The sequence below is a fragment of the Solanum pennellii genome, chromosome 5 (genome assembly GCF_001406875.1).
Source record: "Solanum pennellii chromosome 5, SPENNV200".
NCBI classification, from domain to species: Eukaryota; Viridiplantae; Streptophyta; class Magnoliopsida; order Solanales; family Solanaceae; genus Solanum; species Solanum pennellii.
Window position 1 is genome coordinate 740,450 of NC_028641.1, and position 13,783 is coordinate 754,232.

Sequence of the window (13,783 nt, forward strand, 5' to 3'; positions counted from 1 at the left end):
TACATTAAATCAAAGTGAAGTTACATGTATTTGGGAACATAACAAATCTTGGTCACCTCCCTCCCATCTCGCTCACCGCTATTCTATATATCTAGTATCCCAAATATATGTGAATCACACTCGATACATATATCCAGTGTATATATATCTTGCGATGAGCCCACATTGAAAAGATGTATCAAATTTTGTATAACGTTATATGAAAAAACTTAACAAAGTTCCCAACGCGAGCTGGTTAGATGTGTTGCGAAGATGAAAATGTCAATTCAAAATTCGATTTACACAAAAGAATATATCTTAGTGTACCAAAATTGCACCTTTCTAACAAAAAAATATGAGTAGAATTCACTCATTTCGTCTTATTAATTGTTTCTACTGAACTATAATATATAATATAAAAAAAAAATCCTCATGAAAAATTCTCAGAAGCTTACTAATAAAACTCAAAAAATAACAAAAGGGGATATAATGCACTGATTCTTCAATGCTTCTTTGCTGAACTCTAACCATTCATAGAAAATTTAACTGTTTATACAACAGTTGACATGTGACGAATCAAGTCGATAACACGGTTACTGCAACCACAAAAAATATATACTATGTTGTTAGAGCGATATTATAATGCTAGTAGACGAATTCAGAAGCTAGAGTCAATATTCAAAATGAGTTATCTTATATACATTTTAGATTTGTTTTTCATGTGTAGATAGTTCGATAAAAGCTTTACCTGTATCCCCATTCGTTGTCATACCACGAGACAACCTTAACAAAGTTCCCATTGAGAGCAATACCAGCCTTGGCATCAAAGATGCTTGACCTAACACAAACAACATATCAAAATGTTAAACGGTGACGAATCCAGAATCCAGAGTCAGTGATGAGTTCTGCTCTTTGTCCGAGCTAGAGCTAGACACAGTGAGTTCAATTGAACCCATTGTGTTTATCTATGTCCGTTAGACGTCAAGTATGATTCTCACCTGCAATCACCGATGAAATCAGCTGAAACTACATCATCTTCGGTGTAGCCAAGAATCCCCTTCATGTTTCCCTCAGACTCAGCCCTGGACAAGTATAAAAACTGTTCACACAGAGTAAATCTAACTTAAAATCTCTTCATTAAGCGAAATCTCAACAGTATTCGTACTTGAGAGCTGCTTTGATCTCATCATAGGTAGCTGATTTCTGAATCCTCGCGGTTAGATCAACCACTGAAACATCAACAGTTGGAACGCGAAAAGCCATACCAGTTAACTTCCCATTCAATGCTGGTAGAACTTTGCCAACAGCCTGCATTATCAAATGTATAGAAACATAAGAAACAGAGGAAATTATGCTAACGCCTTTTGGAGCTCAGATCGCGTTAACAGATGATATGAAAAATCCAAAAATAGATTTGGGAATAACATGTTGTTGATACCTTGGCAGCTCCGGTACTACTAGGGATGATGTTATGAGCAGCAGCACGTCCACCTCTCCAGTCTTTCATCGAAGGACCATCAACTGTCTTTTGTGTTGCTATATAACGTATACAGAACAATTCTCGATCAATAAAGTTAAAACAGAAGAAACATAACTAGGAACATCAGGACCTTAGCTTACCAGTAATAGAATGGACCGTGGTCATAAGTCCCTCAACGATACCAAATTTGTCATTGATAACCTGTGATAATTCAAATTGGATACGATTAAAGCTGGATTTCAACTAAAATGACGAGATTAGATATCAAACAGAGTTGAAAAAACAACCTTAGCCAATGGAGCAAGACAGTTAGTAGTGCAACTAGCGTTAGACACAATTTTGATATCTGCTTTGTATTCCTTCTCATTTACACCCATAACAAACATGGGCGCGTCCTTGCTAGGGGCTGAAATAACAACTCTCTTTGCACCACCCTAACGAAAAATAATAGAATGGAACATCATAAAATTATACGCGTTAGTACATTATAACATATGAAAATGAAGTATGAATACCTTCAAGTGAGCTGCAGCTTTGTCTTTATCAGTGAAAACACCAGTGGACTCAACGACGTAGTCTGCTCCAGCCTCACCCCATGGAATTTCTTCGGGGTTTCTGTTTGTTACACCAATAAAGGTAAGAACAAAAGGAAGAAGAACGCGATGTTCAAATAATGTTGGAAATGCATGTAGTTACCTAGCACCAAATACTTTGACAGGTTTATCGCCAAAGAGAAGAGTTTTGTCATCCTTAACTTTAAGCTCGTGTTTCTTCCATTGGCCATGAACGGTATCATATTTGAACATATAGGTCTATAAAACACGAAATTCAAATCAGACTCAAATGAACATTACAATGAGCGCGAGATATATATCTCAGGTTGTCCTTACTAAGAATAGATCCACAATCTCCTATCGAATGAGAAACATGAAATTGCTATATAATAGTATAGTTTAAGTCTACAAACAAAACTCTTGCACATGAAACAATGAGATCGATCAATAAAGGAACTATATATACCACACTTGACGCGACTAATCAATAAAGATCATTTTCTTAAATTCAATTTGCAAGTGTGCAATAATACTTTAAAACATGAAATAAAATTCATGATTCTCTTGGTATGGACCCAAGAATATGGAACATTCATTGCAAGGAATGGGTGTACAAATCACACTAGAGGCAGATCCAATATTTAAACGTCATGGATTCAAATACATAAGTTGTTTTAAAATATATCTCAAAATTTGATATTAATAATTACTTTTGATGATTTTTATACTATTTTTCATATATAGACATCTCTGGTTTATGTTGAAAATAAGGGGTTTAATTGAGTCTTACTTCCGACCCTCTAGATGGTGATAAATATGGAACATTGCCTAGTCATGACAACTAAACTTTACAAATAATACGTTGAACAATGAATCAATATAAAGGATTAGTCTGATCAGTAAATTCCGATAATTATAAATACAATAGAGTTAAAAAGGAAATTGAAGTAACCATGTATTCAGTAGTGATGAAGGGGTCATTGACAGCAACAAGTTCAATGTCATCACTCTGTAATGCCACTCTAGCCACCAATCTACCAATTCTTCCAAAACCTATGTATACAAAAAAAAAAAAAAATTAAAAAAATATTGACATTAACAAATGCAGATAACAATATGAAATAAAAAATCACCATTGATTCCGATCTTGACTTTGCCCATAATGATTATAACAAATAATTAAACGAAACAAAACTTTAGGAATTTGAATATTCTTATTTACTAGTATAGTGTTGTTTAGCAGTAAATGCAATAATACTATTGGTACGATTTGGTTATAAATATAAAATTAGAACGGAATTATAGACGTTTTGAAACAAAAACAACCACTAATAACAATATGGTTATGAGTTTTTGTAGGTGATACGATATCTACGGGTTAGAATTAGTTTTTTAATTAATGATTAAGTTAAATAATTCTACTTAATGTATGTGATATTCTCATTCAATAAAAAAAAATACTAAAACTTAATAATAGGCAGATTGGTTTTATTTTTTTTAAGAAAATAATTTTGTTCAAAGTTATATTTTAGTAGTAATTTTCCTAAGTTAAAAATGAAAAGTAGGAATTATCTATTTTTAACTTTTTAAGTCATTTAAAATTTATTTTAAGTTATTTTTAACTTTGTTAAACACTTTCAAAAGCTTAAAAATAATTTTAAAATAAATTTGATCAATTTTTAAGCCAATTCAAATAGGCTCTTTAAGTCTATTTTAACTTTTTGCTTTGAATACACGCTTCTTATAGCTATTTTTTTTAAAAAAAGATTTTTTTAAACATAGTTTAATATTTCCTTTATGTTGTATAGTTCGAATTCGAAAGTCAAACAGTTTAATTTTCACAGTCAATTCGTGTATGTATATTTAATTTTTTAAAAAACAAAATTTTACATATTTGAAAATTATCTAAAAAAAATACAATAAATTATAATTATTGATAATTTTAAGATATTATTTAAATTTCAAAATCCTAAAAAGTGATATGTTTTTTATTTACCTATAGAAGTGTTTTATGTTGTTGAGATGCGGAAAAAATGACTAGTATAATCTCCTTTTCATAATCTTGCCCTTTTCTAGTGATGGAATTCGAAAATATTAATTAGAAAATTAAAAAAATATTAGGTAAAAGTTTTTTTTAATATGTGAGGAACTTCAATAAGTTTAAGTATTATCTACATAATTCTTTTATATGTATGTCTTATACTTGCAAAATTTATTCTTACGGCTTCTTTATTTGAAAATAACCATTAATTAGGGGGTGATAAAATCAGTTCGTAAAATTATGATTCACCCAATTCTCTTGGATTTGAATATGTTGATAATTCACTTATTTTATTAACTCAATTCATCTTGATTCATCCAATTTAATCGATTCGAAAATTAGGTTAATATATATAAGGCCTAAATTGATCTAATAGATTAGGTAAATCAAATAACTACACGTTCTGAACATATTATTATAATTGATATCCGATAGCTTAATTTGACCGAACAAGCCAATATTTTATTTTAGTGATATTCTCACACATGCAATACATTTCAAAATACCATAAAAGAATAATTTAGACAACTAAAGTTTTTTTAATTTGAATAAACCAAAAAACTAATTCTTCGATGTGACATTCTCGTTTAGTGCGTGGTATTTGGAAGGGCTTAAATTATTATTATTCTTTTTTTATAAAAATAATGAGGATTCTTTAAACAATTTTTGAAAGGGCAAAAGGCTAACAATGATATCGAATTTTATCTAGGTACTTATTTAGTGGGATATGGTATCATATACACTTATATATACGGAGAATTTTAGTAACTTAATTGATTAAGTATTTAAATTTTGATTTTATTGATAAAGATTCAGTTTCTCGTCTTGTAATAATCTCCTATTTTGATTTTTTTTTTGTATTCCCAATTTTTTTTTAGAAAGAACAACAACAAAGTTATGATCATAGGGTCAATGATAGAGTCAGAATTTTCACTAAAAATAATCAAAATATAATGAAATAAATTTACAAAGAATATCAATAGCTAATATATACGCATAAAATAAATATTTTGACCTAACTACTTATATATACGCAATATAATTTTCCGTATCATTTGATACCACTCAAATACATATGGAGTACTATATAAAAAACTCTTTTAACTTTATATTTTTGGTTTTATTTTAATAAAATGTTCTTATAATCGTACAAGTATTTTTAATATGATAACTTTACTGGTCACTTTTAAAATGCGTCAATTTTTTAAAACTCTTTTCTTTGGCCAACTCCATATCATCTAATTAAATATCATCAAATAAAATGACATAGGCAATGTGCATATTTTATTTTTTTTAAAAAAAAACTCAATAGTCCACACTTATATTTTCACAAGTATGTTCGATTGAGTGATAGAGCACCAACGTCATCAATCAAAGACCATCTAGAATTTGAAATTAATATATATTCCTAAATTGATTTAATATTATATCAGTTTTGTTATGATTAAATATTTTGATATTTGTTTCATGTAGACGTGCAAGAATATATAGTATCGATTTTTCTATTTATAAAGATAGTATTTACCTTCGCTAGATATGATTTGTGAGATTACATTGAATATATGGTACGTTACGATATAAATACAAATTTTGGACAAAATTGCCCCTGTATTTTGGGGTAGGTGGGAGGTTAGATTCACACAATATGATTCTCTTAAAAGCTATATATACATATGTATATTGGGGGTCTTTTCAAGTAATTAATTATTTTGTACAATTCTTTTTTAGTTTAAGGAAAAAATGTGGAGCTCAAATGTGGTGATCATAACAATTTTGGTTATAATAGAATGCATAGAAGTTGGTTTAAACACACTCAATAAAGCTGCTACTACTAGAGGAATGAGCAATTTTGTCTTCATTTTCTATGCCAATGCATTGGCTTTGTTCTTCCTTGTACCTTCTACATTCATATATCATAGGTAATTAGTTTCTCCACAGTCTATTATAATTCGATTTAACTGTGATAGATTTTAAAGTTGAAATTCGAAATTTAAAAAATTGAAGTTTTACTTGGATAACATTTGATTTGAAGTTTTGGTGGTCAGAAATAAAAACTGATCAAACTTCATGTTCAAACAATAAATTTTCAAAATCTATAGTAAAATACTAGTTAGGTATGATTTTATTATAATCAAGGATGAAGTTACCTAGAGTATTCATTATTTATTATAATTAGATCGATCGAATTCAGTAGTTTCGATTCAAACTTTATATTTATGTTAAAAGTTCATTGATTTGTACTAAAGAAAAAATTAGAATTCAAAACTAGTCATAAGTTTCGAATCCTAACTTCACCTATGAATTTATTTGGTTTGTAATTTTAATGCCATTTTTGTCCAACAGAATGAGGCCTTGCAGAAAACTCAATTTTTCTATATTCTCTAGGATGATTCTTATTGCTTTTCTCAGGTACTTGATCATGGAATTATTAATTTTTAATTATTTTTTTTCATGTTATTGTTGGTTATTATACTTTATAATTATGGATTTAATTATTTTTATTTTTTTGTGGACACAAATAAAAAGCTGCTCAGTCCAAATATTGTGCTACTTTGGGATAGGGTATAGTAATCCAATTCTGGCCTCAGCAATGACAGATGTTATTCCAGCTTTTACTTTCCTAATTGCTGTAATTGCAGGGTAAGTTATACATATTATTAGCATAAACTTATTCATTATTACTTTGATTTTTTCAAACATATCAAATTTCAAGTGAGATATATTTAGATACATGTTATTTACTATCATATATTGAAACAGGGAGAGAGGCAAACGAGAACAAAAGGAAAGTGAATAAGATTTGTCTATGTATCCCAGATACATGTGAATCACATGCACTAGATACATATGTATTTAGTGTGATTCACACGTATTTGGATTACGAAATATGTGAGTAGGACAGGAGAGTGACAAGCGAGATGGAAGGAAGGCAAGGGAGATGAGCGAGATTTATCTATGTATCTTAGATACATGCAAATTTAAACACATCAAAATCTGATAGATTCATAATATTCCAAATTAACGAGTATCTAAATAATCAACTCATATATTAATGAAATTTCGGTAAATTACCTAAAATCAAGTTATTTTCATGTTTGTTACAAACTAACAATATATTTGTCAATGCAAGTAACTAAAATGGAAAATTCTCTAACCTTTTCTTTTTGTATATATATGCTATATTCTTCTATGATGATATATTGCTTTGATTTTTTAACAGGATGGAAAAGTTGGGATTAAAGTTGAAAAGCAGCCTGGCAAAGTTTATTGGGACAATAATATTAATAATTGGGGCATTGCTTATGACTTTTTATATAGGCCCTCCAATTTTTTCAAATCAATCAATTACACCCCTTAATAATTTTCATCAACTTCAAATCAGTACAAAATCAAATTGGATCCTTGGAGGATTTCTCCTTGCTACTGCTAATTTGCTACTTGCAATCTTGTACATAGTCCAGGTATATATATATATATATAGTATTCGTTGAAAATATAATTAAGCTAATAAAAGTATTCGCGGTGAAATTATATTATTTTATTGTATGATCAGGCATGGACTATAAATGATTATCCAGAAGAATTTGTGGTGACCACAGTTACTTGTGGATTAGTAACAATTATTTCAGGTGTGGTTGGATTAATTGCTGAACAAAATTTGAGTTCTTGGAGACTTAAATCAGATTTAGAGTTGATTACTGTTTTTTATGCTGTAAGTATACAAGAAATAATTTAATTTATTCGCGTTTGATATTTATTAATATAGTTATATTAACATAGATATATAAAATATTGATTGTTAAAAGAATATCAGGGTTGGAGAAAAGGAAATAACTATATGGTAAGCAATCGAACTCTTGCCAGCGAGGTGAAAGCTGACACAGTTAGCCACTAATCATACTTTTTTTGAAAAATTATAATTAGACATACTTCATTATTATCTATTATTGTTATTACTATACCATATTATTATTATTATTATTATTATTATTATTGGATACAATGTATCTAAAATAAATTAATTATACATAATTTTGATTTCATGTATTGCAAAATGTATATAATTAGATATATCTCAACGTATTTGAATACACCAAAATCTGATATGATACGTAATATTGCAAGCTAAGGTGTGTTTAAGTAATCATCTCCTAAACTAGTGAGATTTATGTAAGTTTCTTACATTTTTCTTTTCTTTTATTTGCAGGCAATTTTGATGATTGTCCTTAGAAGTTTAGTTTTTATTTGGGCATTGAAGAAGAAAGGACCTGTTTTTGTTGTAATGATAAAGCCACTTGGAATGATAGTTGCAGTCATAATGGGGGTCATTTTTCTTGGTGATGTTCTTCATGTTGGAAAGTTAGTAATTAAATTAATTACTCCATTCCTTCTTTTAATCTTTAATTAATTATAAAATGGCTAATTTCTCTATGATTATTTTTAAATTTTTTTTGCAGTATAATTGGTGGAATGATCATAGCTTTGGGGTTCTATAGTGTGATGTGGGGAAAAGCTAAAGAGGAAATGTGTGTTGAAGACATAAGCAAGGATTCTACAAGAGTATCTTTACTACATAGGCAAAGTGATAATAATGCATGAGTGTTTTTTTATATTTAAATCGTATTTATTTTTATTTCTAAGAGATAGGGTAACTGGTAAGTGAATGCGTATATATCATTCTCTTCAATTTTATTTGAATGATTACATTTATTGAATATGTTATTATTGAAAAAAAATCATTTTTGACACATAAAAAAAATTTCTTAATCATTCATTTGGTATCGATTTTGAGTTCTAAATATAACGATATAACTTCACAGAAGATAGGCCTCGATGGTTTAGCAAAGGGCTTTCGTCTTTAATTAAGCATGTTTAGTTCAATAATTTTCTTCCTCATCAATGATTAAAGCCTTAAACCAAAACTGTGTCAACAACCTTATTTTAATCATATTACTTTATTTTCTAGTGAAATGAATATATAAAATACTCACCTGTCTCACCAATAATTTTCTTTTATTTTTTCCCCACTATTATATAGTTTTATGAACTCTTATCTAATTAACTCCTTGAATAATATTTGATTAAAATGAAGAGAAATACTTTCTCTGTCCAATAATACACGTCAAATATTGATTTTCCACGCTTTTTTAAAAATTATAAATGAAAGGATAATTTTATCATATCACTCTTCAAATATAATAAATATAATGTCTTGAAAAATATGATAGAGAAATGACTATAACTAATAATACGGGTAAATGAGATATTAAATGCAAAATTATCCATTGATTTCATAAAGTGAACGAGTATTATTAGGCATATCAAAATAATATACTGGACAACTATTATTGGACAAAGAGAATAGTATTTGAAGTGGAAAAACAAAGATATAAGTAGTTGTTTCTAATATAAATTGCACTTGATAATTTTATTTTTTGTGAAAAACATTAGTAAGTTACTTCTCAAACAATATTTTCAGAAAAAAAAACTATATTTGCAAATACCAATAGTCAAACTTCAACTTGACAATAAATAAATAAAAAGGTTCTATCAATGTGGGGCTAAAATAATTAATTAAAACAATATCTTGATTATAAAAAATACACAAAAAGGGAAAAAAGGGGGGAAAATCTTGCTAAATCATCTCCAACAAAATTAAGAAAATGAAAGGATCATCATGGAAGAAGATGTTGATGCCTAGTGTAGGAATGGTTATTACAATAATAGCCATAGTTACAAGTATGATAATTAGCAAAATAGCCATGTCTAAAGGACTTAGTAGCTTCATCATTGTTGTCTACTCAAATGCTATTGCCACTCTCATAGTTTTTCCTCCTTCCATCTTCATCTTTATAACAAGGTTCTTAATTCTCTTTCATCTTCATTATTCTTCAATTCTTCATCTATTGATCGGAGTAAAGGCAGAGTCAGGATTATGAATTTTCAAAAGGTAGCTTATTAAGTTCTTGATCAATTATATATAGTATACGTTAAGTGTTTTTTAAATATAAATACAAATACAAAATTTGGATCATAGCTACTAAGTTTTGTGCCAAACTCTTTTAAGTCAAATTGTTGTTGGAACATCATTATTGTTTTGGACTTGTAAAAAAATATATCAAAGTTGTTGAGTAAAGATAGTGGATTCATTAACATATAATCACTCACAAAACAAATATAAGAAGAAAAATAACACAAGAATTTACTAATTTTCCTTTTTATTTCTTTTTTTGATTTGTAGATCAAGAAGTCATCCATTGACCTTCTCTGCTATTTGGAGAATCTTGGTGCTCGCTTTAAACGGGTAATTGGTATTCCCTTCGTCCTTTTTTAGTTTTTATATTTCTTTTTTCGAGAGTTAATTTAATTAATTTTAAAAAAATAAATTAGATTACATTAATTGAAAATCTTAAAAATAAAATTTTAAATATTTAAAAACTATACAAAAAATATTATAAATTACAAAATTATATATAACAAATAAAAAAAGGAGGAATACTATTAAGTAGAATCAAATGTTTTTTAATGACTTATCATAGAAGTTCTACTTAAGTTAAAAAAGTTGTTCTATTTTAAGACTAAAATTAGTACTCTTTGTCCAAATTTATGACTCATTTTCTAAATTCAGTAAATAGTAGGGGTGGGCATTCGGTATTTCGGTTCGGTTCGGTTTTTTTTTTTCGGTTTTTTCGGTTTTCGGTTTTAGTAAATTGCGTACCGAATACCGAACCGAAATATTTTGGTTCGGTTCGGTTTTTGTTAATTCGGTTCGGTTTTTGTTAATTCGGTTCGGTTTTTTATTTCGGTTTTTTAATGGGCCTCTTTAGTGGGCTTTTTAAAATTTTAAACTTTACAATTTTTTCAATTTTTTGTTTGATTTTTCAACTTAATGGGCTTTGATATTTCAACTTAATGGGCTTTGATATTTCAACTTAAAGTTTCTTATTTTTTTAAAAAAATTTATTTAATATTAATAATTATTAAATATAATATAATTTATAAATTATAATATAATATTTCGGTTTAAACCGAAATACCGAATTCCAAAGTAATATGTACCGAAAACCGAACCGAAATACCGAAAATACAAAAAATTAAATCGAATACCGAACCGAAAACCGAAATACCGAAACCGAAATTCTGAAAAATTTCGGTTCGGTTCGGTGTTTCGGTTTTCCGATTTTTATGCCCAACCCTAGTAAATAGTTTAATTTTAAAATGTTCATTTTATTCTTAATAAAATAATATAATCAGACAACTATCTATGTCAGTACTGTTAAGTCAAACTACATCACATATACTGAAATAACGAGAGTAGTAATTAATTTCTTAAGGAAGAATGGTTGTTTGATGTGTTGAACAATAGGTGTTTTGGGCAAATATGTGATTATGTTGGTATAAGTTATAGCTCTCAACACTTGCCACAGCAATGCTCAATCTTATTCCAGGCTTTACTTTCATCCTTGCCATTACTTTCAGGTATTTCTCCCTCTTGGATTAATTTGTTAAGTTTAAACAAACACATATATTTGGGGGGGGGGGGGGGGAANAATATTATGAAAAGTCATCTTTTAAGTTCTATAAATAAGACTTTTCTAGAAGTAGCCTAAGAAAAATCTAAAGGTCTATATATCAGGGTTTTATATAACCCGAAGGGAATTGCTTGTATTTTTCCCTATACAATATCTCTTTAAGAAAAGTGATTCTTCACGCCTCAAAACCATATTCTTCTTTAATTGTATTTCTTATTATTTTTCTAACAATATGTACTTATAATAAATTATTGAACTATAGTAAGTTCCATTGTAAATATTCTATGGAGTAAGAGAATTAGATATGTTGATTATTGCCACTTTTATATAGGATGGAAGTGATCAATTGGAAAAGTTGGAGTAGCTATGCCAAAGCCTTTGGGACATTTGTTTCAATTGGAGGTGCATTTGTTTTGACATTTTATAAGGGCCCTCCAATCATTAACCAACACTTAACTTCTACTTTCTCAACTCAACAAAATTGGAACCTTGGAGGAGTTATACTTGCTTGTGAGTCTATGTCCACTTCACTATTTGGTACGACGAAAGTAATTTCTTACTTTTAAAAATATATTTCTGTCAACGAAACAAAAAATGACTTTTAAAAATGTATATTTTGTCAACGAAACATTAGAAAATGACTTTTGGCCGTGTGTTATTAATTAACTATGATATTTTTTTTAATTTTTGTTTTTTAGGCTTCAATTCTTAAGATATACCAAGAAGAGATGGTGATAGTGTGTTTGTATTGCTTCTTTGTGACCATCATATCTACATTAATATCCCTAGTGGTGGAGAGAAATACAAATGCTTGGATGATATATCTAGACATTCGTCTCATTGCTATTCTCTATTCGGTAATACTAACAACAAAACACACGTTCATTTTCTTTTTGACTCGAATCTATAAAAAAGTAAAATTAGTTCACGAAAATATGACTAGTCTATGTTATTTTATGATTGGATGTGTTAATGACTCACTTATATTAAGTCAAATCATCTAATAGATTGGGTTGATTTGAAGTACATGTATTGATTTATGAGAAAAATTGTCAAACTATTTTAATTTGTTATTTGATATATGTTATTATAATTATACTTATTTAAGACAATTAACTTACATTAGAATTTGTTCATTTAGGGTATAATTGGTATAGCATTTAGGAGTTGTATGACAACATGGTGCCTCAAGAAGACAGATCCTCTCTTTGTTTCAATGTTCAAACCCTTTGCCATTGTTTTTGCTCTTCTCATTGGTACCTTTTGCTTTAGAGATGCTTTCTACTTAGGAAGGTATGTATTATTAACTATTATAAATTTGAGAAAAGTATTTAAAATACCTCTAAATTTGGTGTGAATTATTAGTTTTCATCTTTGAAATATTGTCTGTCTGAAAAACATTCCTCTACTTCACTAACTGAACTTAAATAAATGAACTTCTTTATCTTGTCATATTGGTAAAATATGCCTCTAAATTCTTGCCAAGTTTAAAGGTGTTTTCAACATTTCTCTCGGCATTTTATTTGGAGTCTCACGCTCCTATAAGAGTTTGAGACCATTTTTCTGGCAAATCGAGGGTGTTTTTATATTCAATTAGTCAAGTAGAGGAGTTTTTTAAAGACTGTTAAATAGTTCGGAATGAACCACACCGAGTTCATTCAAGAGTGTTTTCAATACGCCAAACTCACGGCATGTTTTAACATTAATATTCTAATCATTTTAAAAATTTCTATATTCAATAAAAAATTATCGATATGTTACATAAAATGAAATGAATCTAAGGGGTAAAATAAACATTAAGATATGATATGTGTACTAATATAGACATTTTTTTGCAGTTTGGTGGGATCAGTGACCACAGTGATTGGGTTTTATGCTGTGATGTGGGGAAAAACTCAAGAAAAATACTATGAGGGGAACAACTTAGAAACACTTGCTGAAAATAATGTCCCTCTGCTGCAAAATGAGGCATAAATACGGTGTTTAAGTCAGTTCGTGTGCACCTCAATTAATTTTATGTAATACTTGTTATCTTCCACCAACACAAATACTGAATCAATTCATTTCGCGGAAAGAAATAATTGTATGTTAGTTGTAAAGATAGTGTTTTAAATTTATACTCATGTATTATATCGATATAAATAAATATATAAAAATCATTTAATCAAGTTACATTTTTTTTAGTTAATTTTCTCAA

General features: G+C 28.6%; 3 protein-coding genes and 1 pseudogene across 3 annotated transcripts; 3 read left to right on the forward strand and 1 right to left on the reverse strand.

Annotated features, from left to right (window-relative positions):
• Positions 1-297: 297 nt before the first annotated feature.
• Positions 298-3,260, reverse strand: LOC107019178 (glyceraldehyde-3-phosphate dehydrogenase, cytosolic). Its single transcript, XM_015219750.2, has 11 exons — positions 3,147-3,260; positions 2,966-3,066; positions 2,156-2,271; positions 1,975-2,074; positions 1,747-1,893; positions 1,600-1,660; positions 1,418-1,515; positions 1,145-1,287; positions 978-1,061; positions 728-817; positions 298-575 (listed from the first exon to the last, which is right to left on the reverse strand). The coding sequence occupies exons 1-11, from the start codon at positions 3,172-3,174 to the stop codon at positions 530-532; spliced, it is 1,014 nt and encodes a 337-aa protein (XP_015075236.1). The 5' UTR covers positions 3,175-3,260; the 3' UTR covers positions 298-529.
• Positions 3,261-5,759: 2,499 nt separating this feature from the next.
• LOC107019110 (WAT1-related protein At3g28050-like) lies at positions 5,760-8,752 on the forward strand. Its single transcript, XM_015219686.2, has 7 exons — positions 5,760-5,973; positions 6,398-6,463; positions 6,581-6,694; positions 7,275-7,515; positions 7,608-7,766; positions 8,262-8,413; positions 8,512-8,752. Exons 1-7 carry the CDS (start codon positions 5,795-5,797, stop codon positions 8,651-8,653), a joined length of 1,053 nt encoding a protein of 350 aa, XP_015075172.1. The 5' UTR covers positions 5,760-5,794; the 3' UTR covers positions 8,654-8,752.
• A 932-nt stretch (positions 8,753-9,684) lies between these two features.
• LOC107019982 lies at positions 9,685-12,612 on the forward strand (annotated as a pseudogene).
• LOC114077303 (WAT1-related protein At3g28050-like) lies at positions 12,297-13,754 on the forward strand. The gene is made up of 3 exons (XM_027917066.1): positions 12,297-12,443; positions 12,728-12,879; positions 13,425-13,754. Exons 1-3 carry the CDS (start codon positions 12,315-12,317, stop codon positions 13,558-13,560), a joined length of 417 nt encoding a protein of 138 aa, XP_027772867.1. The 5' UTR covers positions 12,297-12,314; the 3' UTR covers positions 13,561-13,754.
• The last annotated feature ends 29 nt before the right edge of the window (positions 13,755-13,783 follow it).